Below are 18,393 nucleotides of genomic sequence, written 5' to 3' on the forward strand. Positions count from 1 at the left end.
TATACTACACTGCAACTTCTGAAGTATCTCCTCCCCTTCCCATCTCTCTACTGTACTGTACCATTTCCCTGGACCTGCAGGCCACACTTTGTTGGACACAGCCCAGATGTAGCTGACTTTCTGGGCTGTGAGGGTACATTGCTGGCTCATGTCCAGCTTGCCATTGACCAGTAACCCCAAAGCCCTTTTCAGCAGAGCTGTGCTTACATCCCCTACCTTGTACTGGTAGTGGGGGGTTGTCTCAAGACCTTGCACATGGATTTAGTGAACCTCATGAGGTTCACCTGGGTCCACTGCTTGAGCCTGTCTAGGTCCTCTCTGGATGGCATCCTGTCCCTCGGACACGATGACCACGCCACACAGATTGGTGTTATCCACAAACTTGCTAAGGATGCACATGATTCCACTGTCCATGTCATTGATGAAGGCGTTAAAGAGCATCGGTCCCAGCGCGGATGCCTGTGGGGCACTGATTGTCACCACTCTCCATCTGGAGTTTGAGCCATTGACCACAACTGCCTAGATACCATCTCACAACCAGTTCACCATCAAAGTCCACCCATCAAATCCATATCTTTCCAATTTGGAGAGAAAAATGTTGTGGGCCACCACGTCAAAGGCCTCACTGAAGCCCAGACGATATTCACTGTCTCTTCCCTTGTCCACTGTCACAATTATGCCATAAGAAGTAGTGACAAGATTGGTCAAGTAGAACCTGTACTCAGTGAAGCCATGCTGGTTATCCCATATCACCTCCCTGTCTTCCATGTGCCTTAGCAAGGCTTCCAGGAGGATTTCCTCCATGATCTTTCCCAGTACAGAGGTGAGGCTGACAGGCTGGCAGTTCCCCAAGTCATCCTTCCTACTCTTCTTAAAAATGGGTGCTATGTTGACTTCTTTCCAGTCCCTGGGGACTTCACCTGGCCGCCATGACTTCTCAAATATCATCGAGAGTGGCTCAGTGCCTACATCAGCCAGTTCCTTCAGGAATCTGGCTGCTCATCTGTGTCCTATCAAACTTCTTTCAGACAAAGGCTTTCAACTGAATGCATTTATGAATAACAAAACAAAACAAACAAAAAAAACAGAACAAAACACAGAACAATTATGAAGTAACAGACAAAAAAAAAGTTATTTACAGGTGATATACATACTAATACTACTACCTACCACACACTGCAGTTTTTGCATTGTTAAAAGTTTTCCTTATACAGAGGTTGATCAGAATGATCAGTTTCTCCATACATGTGTACGTAATGAGAAATATACTAACTTTTCACATCTCTAAAATTATCAACACAATTTACATTACTTTTTTTTTCTTCCAAATATCAAGTGAAGATTTAAAAATGGTCCAAAATGGGCCACAAAGTAGCTATGCATGTTGAAATACAAGTGATCTGGAACATATTAGTGTTTCCCAATATAAATCAGTGAGAAAAGGACTTCACATTTGGTGTGATCCCTCACCATCCACCGTAGGAAGGCTAAAGCAAGGCAGTCTTTCAAAGTAGCAGTGATTATTGCATATTATATCTTTGGAAAAGCAGAGTTTTAACCAAAAATATTTTTAATGAAGTTGAAATACAGACACGTTTATCTCAGGGAGGAAAAAAGGCAGAATGCACGATCAGTAAAGTTACCAAATTGATATAATTTGTTCTGTCCTTGCTTTGAGTAATCCTGCTTACCTCAAATAATCCAGTTCAGTGACCTAGGCACTCCAGCATACACAAAAGTGACGATCTAGTTTTACATACCCAGCTTTTCATTCTACAGAAGTCCCCCAAGCACCTCAATCTTAAATTAAATCTTCATTTAAGTGCTGACAGGTTAACAAAGTTCAAACTAATATATCAGGGGAAAAAAACCAAAACCAACCAAACAACCTCTTTTAAACAGGGGTATACGAAAGATCATTTGCATAGTTACAATCCAAGCACAAAGTCACTGTAAATAGGTACAAAGGCATTTATAAATGTACTAAATACGCTGCTGTTTGTGCCGGCCTTATCTTAGATACGTACGAATGTAAACCTGAAGGGACTGATGAGAACAGTCAGTGTTTTTGCTTAAAAAAAAAAAAAATGCAAATGTAGAGAATGTTATTTAAAGTCTTTTTAAAAATATTTTCTACAGCAGGAATAAACAGTTCAAACCCCAAAGAAAGCCATTCAAAATACCCAAATTCCTCCTATACAGCAGAGAATGTTTGTTCAAAAGTTTCAAACCTATATACAAAATGAGGCACTAGTTACACTAATTTGGGATGTGTTCATCGTGTTTCAGTTCATCCCAAGACTTCCAGAACAGTGCTGGCCTCTAACTTCCTAGGAAAACATATCTTCAGAAGGTGGTGCATAAGAAAAGCCAACAAACGCATCATCCGCCTCCAGGACACTGGCATTAACAATGCTGTAATCAGAAGAGATGCAAACTGAGTATGGGACCATTTCTTCCGTAAACACCGCATCAAAATTCCCAATATCATCCGGGCCGACCTAGAAAAACAAAAGATCCATCATTTGTCATGTTCATTCTGTATTTCAAAAATTGTACTACTCTTTCCTGTTTAAGGACAGAAAGCTTAAGGAAACCTACCACAGCATCCCTGCAAGCAGTTATTAAAAGCTTGCTTGTTCCTTCTGGGCTGGAGGTCAGGTCAAAAGCTACACAACATTTATGATGCAATAAACGTAAGAAATACTAAGAAATGTTTCTTTCTTAAGTGACTGTTAGATGCAAAAAACTTAAAATTATAACCACGTAACCACACAGAGTTCTTTTTCTCTCTTTTCCATCAATAATATAAAACTGTTACATTCAAGCAACAACAGTTACTGCCATAAGTCACCCTATGACCTAAGAGCTAAAGCACAGTTAACATTCAGTTACAGAGAGAAGAGACAAGACAGCAAAGGCTTCTTTGTCAAACATGTAAACCATCAGGAAGATGAACAGGAGTAGGGCTGCGACTAAGGCTTACAAATGACGATTTTTGTAATCTGAACAATTTTATTTAATTGAGGCTGTAAATTCTGTGGTCTTTAGACACCATAAAAAAAAAAAGTTGGTCCTTGGAGGGGAAAAAGCAGAGGAAACAATGCTACGTCAGAGTGATTTTTTTTAAGTCAAAAAGACAGTGTCACTGCTCAGAAGTGCAGTCAGCACTAAGAGGTTCCCATCCACTCTGAGACACACGTTCTTTCCAAATAGAGAAGGCCACACAGACAGAAATTTGGCAGCTAAGAACTAAAACAGCACCTACCACATTAGGATTAAATGGTGGTGGAATCTTCTTCTGAAGAAGGTCAGTCCAGCTGAGAGATTCAAAGAAAGGGTGCTTTTGAATTTCAAGCTGCAGTAAAGAATAGAAATTACAGATGTTTCAGAAATCCATCCCATGCATCACAGTAAATGCACAAACAAAACCTAAGGAAGTCAAGTTCTCCATTTACACTTTATTTTGCAATAAAAGCTGTAGCTAGCAAGAAGAATTAAATGTGTTAGCCTGCCTCTACAAACTAGTTTTCTTTTAAAATCCTATTTGCTGCTTTTAAGTCTTAAATATCAACCACAGGGCAAGAATACTTTTTGTTGGTGTTTCTGCTCCTCCCTTCAAGTTGGGAATTTTTATAAAGATCACTGTCTGAGAAGTGCCTGCTTAAACAACACTAAAATACACCTCATGCAGTAAACAGTTGGGCTGAATACTACCATCCTTTCGTCATATTCCCCACTGAAGAAGCATAATGCCCTATCTACTTTAAGAGCTGCCTCTGGGAAAAAGGCATGAGCAGGGTAAGAGCCTGCTGATTGAGATTAGGACCAGACCAATGAAGGACACCTGATGGTCAGGGTCTGCTACAGGCAGTCTGATCAAGGGGAGCCTGCCAACCAGGTTTTCTCACTTGAGCTGCAAGCACTTGCAGGCTTTCATCACAGTGGAGGATTTCAACCACTCAGATGTCTGCTGGCAAAGCTACACAGTGGGCTGCAAAGAATCCAGGAGATTCCTGAAGTCTGCTGACACTAACTTCCAGCTCCAGGTACCGGACAGACCAAACGGAGGCAAAGCATTACTGGATCTGGTGCTCACCGATGTAGAGAAGACCATTAAAGAGGTTAAGACTGGAGACAGTCTGTGCTGTAACAGCAACACCCTGGTCAAGTTTGTGAATACAAGCCTGGCAAAGAGCAAAGAGATGAGCTGGGAGCAGCAGCTCTGAACTTCAGGGGAGTGAACTTCCAGCTACTTAAGGAATTTCTGGACGGGATCCCCTGGGAAGTTGTCCTTAGGAACATGGGAACAGAACAGAGCTGGCAACTCTTGTAAGGACACCTTTGTGAGAGCACAAGAGGTCTCCATCCCCACTCAGGATAAGAAATCATGCAGAAGCAGCAGGAAACTGGCACAGCTGAGCAAGGACCTGCTGTTCAAACTGAGAGGAAAGAAGGAAATGCACTGAGTGTGGAAGCAGGGACATGTGACCTGAGAAGAATACAGGGATGCTGCCTGAACACGCAGAGATGACATCAGAAAAGCCAAAGCCACACTTGAAACTGAACTCGGTAGGAGTTGCAAAAAGTAACAAGAAAGGATTCTACAGCTACACTGGTCAGAAGAGACAGGCAAAGGAGAATTCACTCCCTCCCACCTGACCAATAAATTACAAGGGGGTACTGGCTGGTGACCTCTATGACAGACAAAGGAAGAGCAAATGATGTTGTCTACCTGGCCTTGTGCAAGGCCTTTTATGTGGTCCTGCACCATGTCCTTTATCTCTAAATCGGCGAGATATGGATGTGAAGTGGATAAATAATTGGTTGGACAGTTGCAGACAGAGGGCTGTGAATGTGAACAGAAGGCTGGAGCACCTCCCCTAGAAAGACAGGCTGTTCAACTTGCAGAAGGCTCTGCAGAGTCCTCATGTGGCCTTCTAGCATTTGAGGGGAGCTCATTAACGGAAGGGGGAACTACTTTTTTACACTGTCTGATAGCAATAGGACAAAAGGCTTTAAAGAGGAGATTTAGTTTAGATGTTTGGAGGAAACTTTTTAATCATTGAGTGGTGAGGTACTGAAGCAGGTTGCCCAGTCAGCTCATGGATGCACCAACCCTTGAAGTGCTCAAGGCCAGGCTGGATAGAGTCCTGGGCAGCCTGATCCAGTGGCTGGCAACCCTGTCCATGAAGTTGGAACTGGATGGTCTTTAAGGTCTCTTTGAACCTAAGCCATTCTACAGTAAGGTCAACACGCCACCTAACATTAAGGCTGCAAACAGAAGACATGCTATTCATGGATGGAAGTGAAATCTTTCTAGATTATTCCTCACTGTAAATTTCTGAAATCATCAGTGCTTCCTAGCAATACCTTTTTGCAAGCAAAATGAAATAAAATTCACTGTTATACTGGGAAAATATTTACTACAATTTTAAGTCTGAACTAAAAAAGAAAATGCTGCTATTTGCACAGTACCGGTGTTCCTCTGTGTTTGAGGAACACTTTTTATGCAGTCTGTTAAACAGATGTTACCAGAAAATAGCCTCTTCTTTTGATTATTTCCTAGATTAACTAGAAAAGCTCTACCTTAGTACACCTTAGTGGTTACTATACCAGGAACTGTGTTTCCCTGCTGACTAGTTTGATTCCAGCCAAGCTAAAAATATTATATCCCACAGCAATCATCTCCTTCCTATTCCAAACATATTTTAGGACTTGACGACCACCACCGGTATCTTAAAAGAATACAAACTGAAAAAAAAAAAACAGAGACAGATATATTGAAAAGCACTTCCTATCTCTTACTATTAAACTTGTATGATGCATTCAAATTTATCCATGCCCCTTTAAATGAAGAAGGGCTTGATAAATTAGGACATTACATACAAAATCTTCTCTTGCTCCAAGTCTGCTTTGCCGATCTTTCTCCAAAAGTTCCTCCAGAATAGACCAGGCTGTAAGACTGATTCCTGGACGCAAGACCAGAGGCTTGTGAAGAATATTCTCATACATCTCAGCAACATCACGGCAGTAAAAAGGAGGCTGAAATACAAATGGTATACATTAATCCAAAGCTACATCAACATTTCGTTTTGTGTGTATGGATCAACAAACACTTCTATAAGGAGCAAACCACTAGCAGCAAAGGAAGAAATCTTACACGCAGCTAACTTCTAATTCAGTCATTCACACAGCCAGGTCTCCATGCTTGATACCTTCCCCTGCCACCACCTCTTTCCATAACATATTCTCACACTCCCAAGTAACTGCAGATGCCACCAAGATTCAAATCTCCCACTGAGCTTGCCTGGGAAGAATGAGAGCGGGCAAACAAATCCATTTCCCTACTTAAGGTTCAGATGCATATAAAAATCAAGAACTCAGATTATTATTGGAGTGATTACAAATGACTAGAAGAAGTACAGTAAGGTGGTTTTTTTTGTTTTTGTTTTTTTGTCTTTTAACGTTATGTCAAGAAGCAGAAGAACTAGGAGAAATCCTGGAAGACCCAAGCTAAAATGCATGTTTTCATTTATTGGGTACTCTCACTGTTTATTCTATTTACTTTGACATTCCCTCAGTTATCACTGCTTATTTTCAGCAGATATCCAGCAGTTCACTGGAAAGCAGAAGTTTAGACATCTGGAGGCAATGGAAAAATCCCAAAGAGAAAAACAGATGCTATGTTAAGGCAAGCCACTCCTCCACTGAAGCAGAATACTTCAGTACTCTGAAAAAAGTTAGCATTCTTAATGGCACTTTCCCACCCATATTAAATACATACCAGTCCATAAAGCATTTCATAAAGAACTGCACCAAGACACCACCAGTCTACTGTGTTGTCATAGGGCTGCTTTTTAATAACTTCTGGTGCAAGATACTAAAAACAAATACACAAAAAGGTAGAGTATTAGGCTGGCAATAATAAAAGCTAGGTTTTCAGGTCTTCATCACATTTTCTGAAGATGACGTTTAACTTTATGTTGTTTCACTGCAACTGTGAGACTATCTTGCCCTTCAACGACCTCAACAAATCCTTCATTACCATCTGGTCATTTAACAAGGTAGGACAGCTCTTCTGCCAACTGAAGCAATGCTTTTGCCAAGCTACTTTGCTGCCTCAGTAATGAAACTTGCTTTCTAGTTCAGATAGGCTTCTGTGCTGTAGTGGAGGTAACATCCCCCCAGCAAGTCAGCTACTCACCAAACCTATTATGCCATTCTAAACCTACACATTCTCCCCTCCAGTATTCAAAAAAGGAAAGCAGTTAATTCTGCTGCAAGCCTATCACTGAGAAACACTACGACACTTCACTGCTTTCGAAGGCCTTTCCTGTAATTTAAAGTATATTTTATCAAAATATCAAAGCTGCTGTTTCTTGACATCTAGGTGAATATCTCATACGTTTTTAAGACTTCCAGACTGAGTTTTCCAGTCCGTTTCTCTTAGTAAAAAAAGACAATAGAGACAGTAAGTTCAAAGCTTCTCCCATATACCAAAATCTGTCCATGTCTCAAAGATACTAAGTGCTTCTAAACTTACTAAAAATTAATGGCAGGATATAGTAAATAGATTCCCATTGGCAAATCCATTACAGCTGTTCCACAAGCCATCTGTCTTATGTCTAGTCAGACACACAGGAAGAAACAGAATGCAAAAAGGACTGGGAAGAGGGAAGATGGTAGAGATGAGTTTGAGGATGTGGGTAATTAAGTAGGAGATACTGAATATTAGTAAACAGTACAAAGAATAAATCTGCAGTGAACTTGTCTTTGGTTTCAGGAAGAGCTTGTAAGAATTTGTCTCCAACAATACATAACTATAAATACATACATTTTTGATCTTCCATTTACATAACTAATAACACTCAACAACCAGTTAGTTATAAGCCAAAAGATGACAAAGTTGACAACGTACTTCCGGCGTCCCACAGAACGTTGCAGTAGTATCAGAACTTGCAATCCCTTCTTTACAAAGTCCAAAGTCTGTCAATACAACATGACCCTGTTTGAGAAACAGAGTTTAAAAAAAAATAGATCACGATCAACATTTGCATATCCATAAGTGTCAGTTTTGCCAGAGGACATTTAAAATCAAAGATAATGTTCCTTACTTACTAGTGAATCTAGGAGAATGTTTTCTGGTTTTAAATCCCTATTAAAAAGAAAATAATTGTATTAATTCAAAACAGCAGTCACCAACACAAAAGCTTCAAAGGCAATGACTGATTTTTCAGCTGAAATGAAGCTTTAAGTTTTTGGAGAAAACATTTTGTTCAAATTTCCCATGAGATTATTTCATGCATTAGTTTTTACATATTACTTTGTCCTATTTTGAACTTCCACAGGACAAGAATACACTTAGAAACTTACCTGTACACTATATTTATGGAGTGCAAGTATCCCAGTGCACTGGCTATTTCAGCAGCATAAAATCTGGCTCTGTGCTCAGGAAAGGAACGTTCTCTTTGTAAATGAAAGAACAGCTGTAAATATGCAAAGTAGTAAATAAGAAAAAAAATCATAGACAAAACCAAGTTAAAATGGTGTAATTTTAACAGTAATTCTATTTAGCTGCCTACAATTTTAAGAATGTAAAATGAAATAAAATTGACAACATTCCTTCACTCACTTCCTTTTCTCTTTTACAACTTAGAAACGCACAGGCAACTTACTTACAAGGATATTCCCTTCAAAGCAAGACTAGTCAAAAAGAACTAGAGAAAACCGTATTAACTGAGAGTGGCAAGATTCAATTTTGCAAGATCACAGAACGGCTTGGGTTGGAAGGGACCTCGAGGATCAAGTTCCAATCACCTCCCACCACAGACAGGGTTTGCCAGTTGCCAGATCAAGTACTAGATCAGATTGTCCAGGGCCCCACCCAACCTGGCCTTAAACACCAGTGGTGATGGGGCATCTACAACAGTGTACAGACAGTCTTCTAATAGTCAGGTGCCAAATAAGTAATCTTTCATTTCTGAGTAACCTTGTGTTCAAAGTTTTGTATAAAAAGTGCCTTATTCTGAGATTATTTAAGGAGATATATGTTCCAGACCGCTGATCCATGAACGTTCTCAACTACAGAGAGTCTTCAGGCTTTGAACAATTTGAGCATACACACAAGTCTATCCAAAGATTCAATCATACACATATGAAACTGTACTATACATTCAATTAAAAACAAAAACTGCAATTCTCTGTTTTCTGCCTGCAAAGTTTGGAACATAACAAGCCACCAAAATCTTCCAAGTGCTTAATTCAACTTAGAAAACTGTTTTGAGCTCTGTTTTAGTTTGCCTGGGAGAACGCTAAATGAAGCAGAGCAGAGCAAACTTGGGAGTTTGATCATGCTCTTCAAATAAGATGACAGTACACAGGACTAGAGAAAGGCCTATCAAGTGCAGACTCCAGCACTGAAAAGGAGTCAGAATCTCAGCTCTAGGATCATCATGAATGCTGCCAAGTAGTCCTTATGAATATCAACCAAGATATACCTCAGTTTATACCTCACCAGGTTTACTCAACGTGCTTTATTCCTGTCTGAGTATATTCAGCTGCAGGGACATAATAGGAAACCCTGAGGTATGCTGAAACAAACTAATCTGAATTCTAGCTTTTTTTCTCCTGTCCTCTGTCAGTAACTAGTTTTATTATCTACAACAGTATGTTGTGTCCTTCTCTTTGATCCTTCTGTAAGAATGTTTTTTAAGATCTTTTGAAAAGGTGTGTATTTTACAGAAATGCTACTAAATTGGGAATATAGCATGTGAAGACAGCTTCCCTTTAAAGCACTTATGCCAAAAAGCTACTTGCACACAATCATTGTTCACTATGTTTTGTGATCTTCAATCACATCTCTTTTGCTAGACAGGTCCAGGTATTGTTAGTGTATAATAACACCTTCTGAAGAAATAAAAGCAACATTTTATACCCTTATCATATTTAGTAGCTATTCAACCATGAGTTTCGTGAGCACTCCTGAAAGTATTGGTTACTCTGAAAAGCAACACGGCCCTAGCTAAAGGTAAACTGCTCCAGAACATTGTATTCAAGTACTGAAAGACTTTCTCAATTTCTTTTTCAAGTTTTCCCTTACATTACTCACGGACTCCTCATACTCCATAGCATCACTCCAAAGAATCACGAGAATAAGGCTATTCAGCAGTACCCAATTAGATCATGCAAAGCACTGAAATATCCCAAGATCCCCAATAAAGTCATAGCAATACAACCAGTTGTCTGTTTACTTCTTCCCTTCCTTGCACTTTTGAAATACAAACACCTCAGGTAATGCAGATGAAAAAGGAAAAGAATTCTACATGCTGAAAAATATCAACATATGATTAATTAACAACAGATCGATTTAGGTAACTGCCAAAGAGACAGTATTTACATCTGACAACTGAAAATTAATTCTGGGCTAAAGCTGTTGATAAGAAGAGGAGCAAGGTCTGCCTAGCTATGGAAGTCTGCAGGAACAGCATCGCTGGAGATTAAGTAAGAGGATTTTCAAAACTTGGGAGAAGATTGATCGCAGCCCATTGTAAAGGATCATTTTGTTCCTCCTGCAGAATAACAGAACTGCGGAATAAACAGACACAAATCCAAACAGAATCACCACATACCTCTCCTCCGTTAACAAAATCCAGGACAAAGTAAAGCTTTTCTGTTGTTTGGAATGAGTAATGTAACCCAACTAAAAATGGATGTTTCACATTTTTCAGAAGCACGTTACGTTCTGCCATGATATGTTTTTGCTGCAAGGAAGTAAAGGATCAGTAAGTAAACAGATGCAATTTTGTAATCAAGGGAAAAAAGCGTGCGAAGAAAGTGCCTTTCTTTGTACCTCTTTCCTGTTAAGAACAATTTTTTTCTGCAGCACTTTGACAGCATAATATTTCCCATCCAGTTTTCTTTTTGCAAGAAGAACCTGTGAAATTCAAAACAAATGAACAAATGTGATTGCTGTAGATCACATTCCACTGATAGTTTATTATTCTCGGCATAACTGAAAATTATTAATGTTGTACATTCACATGTATACATAGTCTCTTTGTTTTCAATACGGCCAGTTGCTAATAGAGTGATCCTACAGTTTAGCACAGTCTGTCTATATGAAAACTAAATGCATCTCTTTGGGGAGTATCAGTATCAGTCACTTTTCAGTGTTAGTACTGTTTTGATGATGCTGCCTGCCCTGCTCCATAGCACCAGGCTTCAGAAGGCAGACCATACAAACAAAGGAAAACACAGGGTTTGTACTCCAGCTGCATAAGCACAGGGGTACCTCCCTTCCTCCCCGGGGGAAAAAGAGGATCCCTACTGCTCTAAATGAGGAAGGGAAACACTAATTTTTCAATCCCAACAAGCAAAGAAGGCAGGTAACAAGTACTACACCAGGAAAAAAACAATGGCAGGGCTATGGAGAAGTAGCAACAGGAATCCAGTATGTGAGTTTATGTGCCATCCTAGAATGACACCACTTTCAAAGCCTCTGGCAATGCTTTCAGCCACAACATGAGGCACCAGCTGGCAGCACTGCACAACAGCCAGTCATAGCCATTAGAAAGCTCACCTTGCCAAAGCTGCCTTTCCCAATAACTTTCAGGAAATCAAAGTCCGTTGGCTTAGCACTGAAAGATATTTAGGAAGAAGATAGGTCATTTGGGTAAAAATTACAAGCTCCATAGCTGTACAGAAGCCTGGCGAAGCCCTTCAACTGTAAGGTGAAGAGTCTGTCAGTACCCTTCTTAATTCTTCATTCTAATCAACAACTGGACTTCTGCAAAGCTGCCCTTCATTTTGCAATTCCACTTTCCTCCAGAAAAAAAGTGACAGAGCTGCAGCATTTGAATTCATTGCATTGTTCTGATTTTAAGACGTAGAGGATGAACAAGACTATTCTTTTCTCCTCTAGAGACTCTAGACTCTTCTAATTTTTAAGTCTTCTTTTCCTGAAGCTTATCTCCCATTTGCAGACATCCAATTGGATTCCGAAGCTTACGTGATGGAAGGAAGAAGTTTGTCATTCATTCCATCTTTCCTCATCCCATCCTTCTTCCATCCATTGCTTCCCCAATTTAGAGTAACAGGAGAGAGGCCCTAACACCTTCCTCTTCTGTGTGTGTTATTTGCATAATCCAGTTTTTCCATTTGACAAGTCACCACTACTTTCAGTAATTTCCACTAATTCCCTCACTTTTTCCTAAGTACAGTCTAGAGGCATTATTGTCAGCAAAACAATTATCTTTTCCTCCACTGAAACAACAGTTATGTCACACACCTCTTCATTTATTGCCCCTCAAAGGAAGTACTCCTACAATCTCATTTCTCACTGCAATCTGTTCAGCATTTCCTCCTGGTTAACCCAGAAAAAAATCTGAGAGGAAAGAGAAATCAGAGTAGGTGTCATCTCTCAGATGAAAAAAAGCACAGATAGAGATCTGAGAAAATAGTTTACAGAAGCATACACCAGAGAAGCAAGTTGTAACTGCAGTGATGAAGTTTGTAATATCAACAAGTTAAGCCACTCCTTTGGCATGCATTAAAACAAACTTGCTTTCAGAATGTTTCACATTCCTAACAGCTGTGGGACCATTCCAAAAGAGAGAGGGTTGTTTTGCTGTTTTTTTGTTTTGTTTTGCTGAGGTTTTTTTTCGCCATAGCATTCTCAAGTAAAAGGGCAGCAGACTAACAAAACCTGAATGTGAAAAGGAAAATGTCTTATGAGAGTCTGTTTACTGAACACAGGATTAGGTGTCATGCTTCCTTCCGAGCAGAGAAAATAAAAAGTAAAGCCACATATTCAAAGCACTCTTCATACTAATAGCAATTATACCCAGTCTAATTTTTCAGTTCGTAGTTAATTGAAAAACCTACTGAGGATTTCCAGATGGTCCCAAGTTGATATTCGGTGAGGTAGAATTTAACTGTTGGAAGAAACAAATAGAAAAAAAGTAAAGTATGAAGTAAATGAGAGGAAGCAAATTTAATTATAGCAATTCTGCCTTCCTAGAAAGACTCCTTTTTCAATCAAGAGTGTTTGAGGAGACTGAAAAAACTGTGACAGCTAAAATATAACTCATTCTGTGCCTCTTCCACTCACAGCAAGTGGGGAAGAAGCAAGACAAAGCTCACAATCAGGATTACTTCTCTCTGCAGTTTATACTAGACAGCAAAACATCTTACAGCCCGCAGCAGAACGGTTTTGTTTAAAAGATCACAGGAGAGATTTATTGCAAAACCAACTGGTAATCTTCTGTATGTAATACACTTAAGACTGCTGTCAAGTAGCTAAAATTTAGAAGACTGTTCTATGTTTTATTACCTTCTGATTACTCCTTTCATCTTCATCTTCAGATGGATCTGACTGGTGTTTTGGGTTATCCATCTGAAGAAATGCTCTGACATCTGGGCTAGAAAGAAGCACAGTTAAATGCATTAGGAAACCAATAACTTGCATGATTTTCAGCCAGAATCATAGAAAGAGCAATGGCATTGACATGAACAGAGTCACTAATCACTACGTTTTACACTCAGTAATTAAGGACTGTGTAAGAAACACTTTCAAAGAAACACAGCTCGATTGCTGAGTATGCTACGTTTAAGGTTGTTTTTTTTTCAACTGGTAAAAATTTGAAATGTTAAAATATATGCATGTGAAGACTTAATGAGGGAACGCTCAGTAGAACTGCATTAAAAATGATTATTAAAAAAAAAAAAACCCTATCCAAAGCATCAGTTCCAACTGGCCAGCAACCACAAGTTTTCTTTCAACACGCTCAAAACGAAAATAAAAAACTCTTAAAGATCAAGAAATGCATGTCCCAAGAGGTAAGTGGTAGTAATATTCTTGTCCCCATCTGCTTTTAAGTGGAACATCATGGATTTGAAATCTCAATGCACTCTGACTGGGCATGGCAAGTAATGCAAGAAATCTTTCCACTCTACTTCAGAAATCAGTAAGAGAGACTGTAAGATTTCCAGAGTACACAGGGTGAGGCAAAATTAATTCCTAAATGGGTGTCACTTACAGCTCTATACAGCTTTAAGAGATGAGTTGAGCCTTTAAAGTTCACTAAAAGGCAGATGGCTTACTCAGGAAGAAATTTCACTTAAATTTCAGAGCTTTTTTCTCAAAAGCTCTCAGGTCAGCTGCAGTTGGGAAACTCTGCATGAGGTATTCATTACAAGAAAAAAACAAGGCCTCAGAACAACAACAAAACCCCACACCTTATCTTGAAGGTGCCCTTTTAGGGCAACAACGCAGGGTAGTCTTTATATCAGAAGCAGATATACTTCTTTTGCTCCTTTCAGCCTACTTTACCCTCCACACTTCTGTAAAGCAAGGATCACAAGGGCGAGTTCAGTTAGTTTTGACACTTCTCCAGATAATGTATTTCGTATTGAGTTCGGGAACCTAACTCACACCATACACCACGTAAGCCTCCATCTGCATTCCTAAACCCTATATGGTTGGAATCCAATTTCAGTTACCATTAGCTGTTCAGGAATGAGACCGTTCACACAATTTCACAACCAGTTCAGCTTATTTTTCCCAATCTTACACGAACTCCAAATTCCAATCTATTTCAGGGTATGTTTTGTATCCTTAGTCCTAGGATGAGTAAATAACTGGTTTGAAAATTACAGTAATGTTGACCTATCAGACAACAACTGAAGTTTCAGAACCTCTGGATATCATAAAATGAGAAAAAAAAGTTTCAGTTCACATTTTTCACTAGATACAGAGTTCCAAAACTTGACCTTAATTACCTTTCTGCATTCATTATTTTGGACAAGTGGCTGATTAAGTAGGGCATGTTGCAATACATCTCAAATAGTTACTATAGTAACTTCGTCCATGAGTGAATTCAGAGCAGAAAAAAAAAAAAATGAGTTCACAGGGAAAGGCTGCTGAACAGTTTTGGGGTACTCAGCAATTCCTGCAATACGGAGCAGCCAGAGGTACAACTGATCAATGTTACATAGTTCACATCTGTAATTTTAGGAGTCGTGGAAGGCTGAAAAAAAGTAGTGATTAAAATGAAGTCTAATGGACCCATTTCTTCACCAAGATCGCAGGGTGACCAGCAGCTCATGAGTTGTGTTTTAGAATACTTTGAATTAATACATTGAAACTGTTCTTAAAATAATCTCACGTATCAAATTAAATGGATAAAGAAAACAGCGTAGGAGGGATGTTCAGAGCACACTGTCTATTTTTTAACCAGTAAGCTGTTTTTCCAAGACTTCTATGATGGACTGGACAAATCTTGTTTATACAAAAAAATCCACAGGGGTCCTAAGCTCCACCTAAATACAGTCCTCTCTGTGGCACTAGTCCTATGCTGGCCTTCCCACATAAACCATGCATAAAGTGCATCTGTGCACATGTTCTGCTAGATAATCAAACGCATTATCTTTTCAGTGAAGACCTACATTGGAGAGGGAGAGCAACCCAATCTAGAAAGTCACTCAGTGATTCTGGGGTGACACGGCACTCGTAATCCACAAATTACCAGCTCCTGTCCAGGGCATCAGTCATCAAGGGGAAGGTGCTATCAGATCTCCATCCCCTCTGAGATTTTGTTCGGTTTGCACGCTCTGCATTCCATCCACGAGAGCAAGTTCACTAACAAACACAGTTGTATTTGCAAACACAGCTTGAAGCTGTCCCATTTAATTCCCAATGCAGTGTAAGACAAAGATCAACCCAACCCAGTATTCCACCTGACAGGGATTGCAGGGAAACCCTTCAGCAGCCACTACAGGGTCTCTCTATCCACTCTAGTGGACTTCCAGTTTTTGCCAGGTTTATTATGGAGCAGAAAGGTTTAGTTTTGATACACTATGTAACAAACAAGACCCAAGAACAAAGTCCACTGAAAGAAAAACAAAACATGTCAGAGTGGCCTGCCTCAGACAAAAATGTAAGTATTACCACCATGAATTTGTTTTTTTAATGAATTTGTTCATTACACATGAATCTGACATTCCTGTTTTTCAATTGAGACATTCAAGTGCCTTCCCTTCCAGAAGTGAGAAGCCTCCATGAACCCTTCTTCAGCTTTTATTGAAACAGTTTTCCCAGGCAGGAATTAGAAAGTATAAAATCCCAATACCTGTTTTAATGATTAAAGATTTAGTGGAAGATGAGCTCCCTCACATTTCTCCAAGAGCATACAGCCCTTTTAGTCTCCCTTGTACATCACTAAACTTCTGTGAGTTATTTTACCTAATACCAAATTTATTATTAAAGCAAAACAGTTTAAGAAAGCATGTATGTGGGCTATCTGTGAAGACTCAGTCACCACATACTCCTGAAGTAGTTTCTAGCAGGTTGTGCCAAGACACTCAAAGTCATCAAGCTTTGGTATTCCTTTACTGCTCGTATTTATCTGCACATAGAAAAGACAACAGATTATATAATTATTAGCATCATTAGTTGTAATCTGTGATGTGTATAGGAATATGGCTTTACCTTTGGAGAACTAATATACAGTGTTGTGAGACAATATTTGGTATTTGGACATACTGATGACAGAGCTGTGCTAAATTAAAAAAAGAACATCTGAATCTTTTCAATAATTTAACAAAACAGATCAGCTTTCAACACTTGGTTATTTAGAAATGTATTCTATTCTTTCCCAGAGATCAGTGCTACAACTACAAAACTCACAGTATTTCCTTTAGTGGAAAACTATTTCGCCATAAAGCCTTTGTTTCAAAAGTTTTTTTCCACTCTTCACAGTGATGGTATATGTGTCTTTTTTTCTTCCAAAGAAGAAAGGAAGTACATACGTCAACGTAACAGATATTAAATAGTTTGTCTGCTGGAAAATAAAACCTGACTGCAGACTTCAAACTGCAGCAGTATTCTCTGGAATTTTTTTCCTGTGGGAAATGGACAGTTTCATGTGTTGTACTGATAGGATAATTAAACTAAGCATATGTACTAAAGAAAGTCACCACAAAAGCCAGAAATAGAATGTTGTTGATTTATTAATTCGAGCAACGTAAAGCTGCATGGCTTTATCGTAAATTGATTAGGTCTAGACTAAAACAGAAAGGAAACAGAGGTTTACCATCAAAATCAGTTCACACAAGTGCACTTCTCCAAATTTGTAACATGGAGAAGCTATTTATAATGTATCACCACCTCATCACCACTGCACTGATGGAGGTTATCACTCATACAGGTCTTCTGACAAAAGAGTTAACATGGAATCTTATTCATATGCTTCAGGCAAGTAGCTTGCTTGTCCCAAGTCAACAAAGGAAGGTGACCAAGCTACTCGGTTAACATGCTTAAAACAAGTCCTGCAGTACACATGTGAACTGCTCCAACAAAAATAACAGAATCACAGAGGTTGGAAAGGAGTTCTGGGGATCATCTACTCCAACCCCCCTACTCAAAGTAGGCTCCCTACAATGGGTTGCACAGGGAACACATCCAGATGTGCCTTGAATATCTCCAGAGGAGACTCCATAATCCCTCTGGGCAGCCTGTTCCAGCACTCTGTCATCCTTACAATAAAGTTCTTCCTTACTTTTGTATGGAGCTTCTTGTGCTCCAGTTTGTGCTCATTGCTCTTTGTTCTGTTGCAGGGCGCCACTGAAAAGAGCCTGGCCCCATCTCACCCTTCAGATATTTATAAGCACTGTGATTTCCTCTCAGTCTTTTCTTCTCCAGGCTGAGCAGTCCCAGCTCTCTCAGCCTTTCCTCATTCAGGAGATGCTCCAGGCCCCTCATCATCTTTGTGGCCCTCTGCTGGACTCTCTCTAGAAGCTCCCTGTCTTTTTTGAACTGGGAAGCCCAGAACTGGACACGGCACTCCAGATGTGGTCTCACTGGGACAGAGTAGAGGGGGAGGATCACCTCCCTAGACCTGCTGGCCACGCTCTTTTTATACACCCCAGGATGTCATTGGCCTTCTTGGTCACCACAAGGGCACACTGCTGGCTCATGGCCAACCTGTTGTCCACCTGGACATGCAGGTCCTTCTTGGCAGAGCTCCTTTCCAGAAAGTCAGCCCCTAACTTGCCCTTGTTAAACATCATCAGGTTCCTCTCTGCCCAACTCTCCATATCTCAATTGGCAGCACAGCCTTCTGGTGTGGCAGCCCCTCCTCCCAGTTGTGTATCATCAGCAGACTTGCTGAGGATGCACTCTATCCCTTCATCCACATCACCACTGAAGATGTTAAAGAAGACCAGAAAAGGATACAGGGAGTCACTCCTACAAGGACAACACAGTACCAAGTGACAGAGTTCTCTAACAGTAAAGCTATCAGCAGAACAAATGTTTGCCTTAGAGGAAGAGAGTTTACACCGCAACCAGCACCCCTTGAACTAAAATCAGTTAATTGCAAAACTATTTCTAGA

General features: G+C 39.8%; 1 protein-coding gene across 4 annotated transcripts in view; it reads right to left on the reverse strand.

The window, feature by feature from the left end:
* Positions 1–1,076: 1,076 nt before the first annotated feature.
* SGK3 (serum/glucocorticoid regulated kinase family member 3) overlaps positions 1,077–18,393 on the reverse strand; it is a 53,759-nt gene continuing 36,442 nt past the window's right edge. For all 4 annotated transcript variants that reach the window (XM_065751914.1, XM_065751916.1, XM_065751915.1 and 1 more), the window contains 12 exons: positions 13,334–13,421; positions 12,886–12,935; positions 11,582–11,639; positions 10,853–10,936; positions 10,632–10,763; positions 8,377–8,489; positions 8,122–8,158; positions 7,922–8,008; positions 6,788–6,883; positions 5,890–6,045; positions 3,269–3,358; positions 1,077–2,501 (listed from right to left, as the gene is read on the reverse strand). In XM_065751914.1, coding sequence (XP_065607986.1) covers positions 2,331–2,501; positions 3,269–3,358; positions 5,890–6,045; positions 6,788–6,883; positions 7,922–8,008; positions 8,122–8,158; positions 8,377–8,489; positions 10,632–10,763; positions 10,853–10,936; positions 11,582–11,639; positions 12,886–12,935; positions 13,334–13,421 — 1,162 coding nt within the window. In that variant the 3' untranslated portion in view covers positions 1,077–2,330. The remainder of the gene's footprint in view (positions 2,502–3,268; positions 3,359–5,889; positions 6,046–6,787; positions 6,884–7,921; positions 8,009–8,121; positions 8,159–8,376; positions 8,490–10,631; positions 10,764–10,852; positions 10,937–11,581; positions 11,640–12,885; positions 12,936–13,333; positions 13,422–18,393) is intronic.

The sequence above is a fragment of the Cyrtonyx montezumae genome, unplaced genomic scaffold (assembly GCF_038088225.1).
Source record: "Cyrtonyx montezumae isolate F1298 unplaced genomic scaffold, pur_monq_1.0 scaffold_8, whole genome shotgun sequence".
Taxonomy (NCBI): Eukaryota; Metazoa; Chordata; class Aves; order Galliformes; family Odontophoridae; genus Cyrtonyx; species Cyrtonyx montezumae.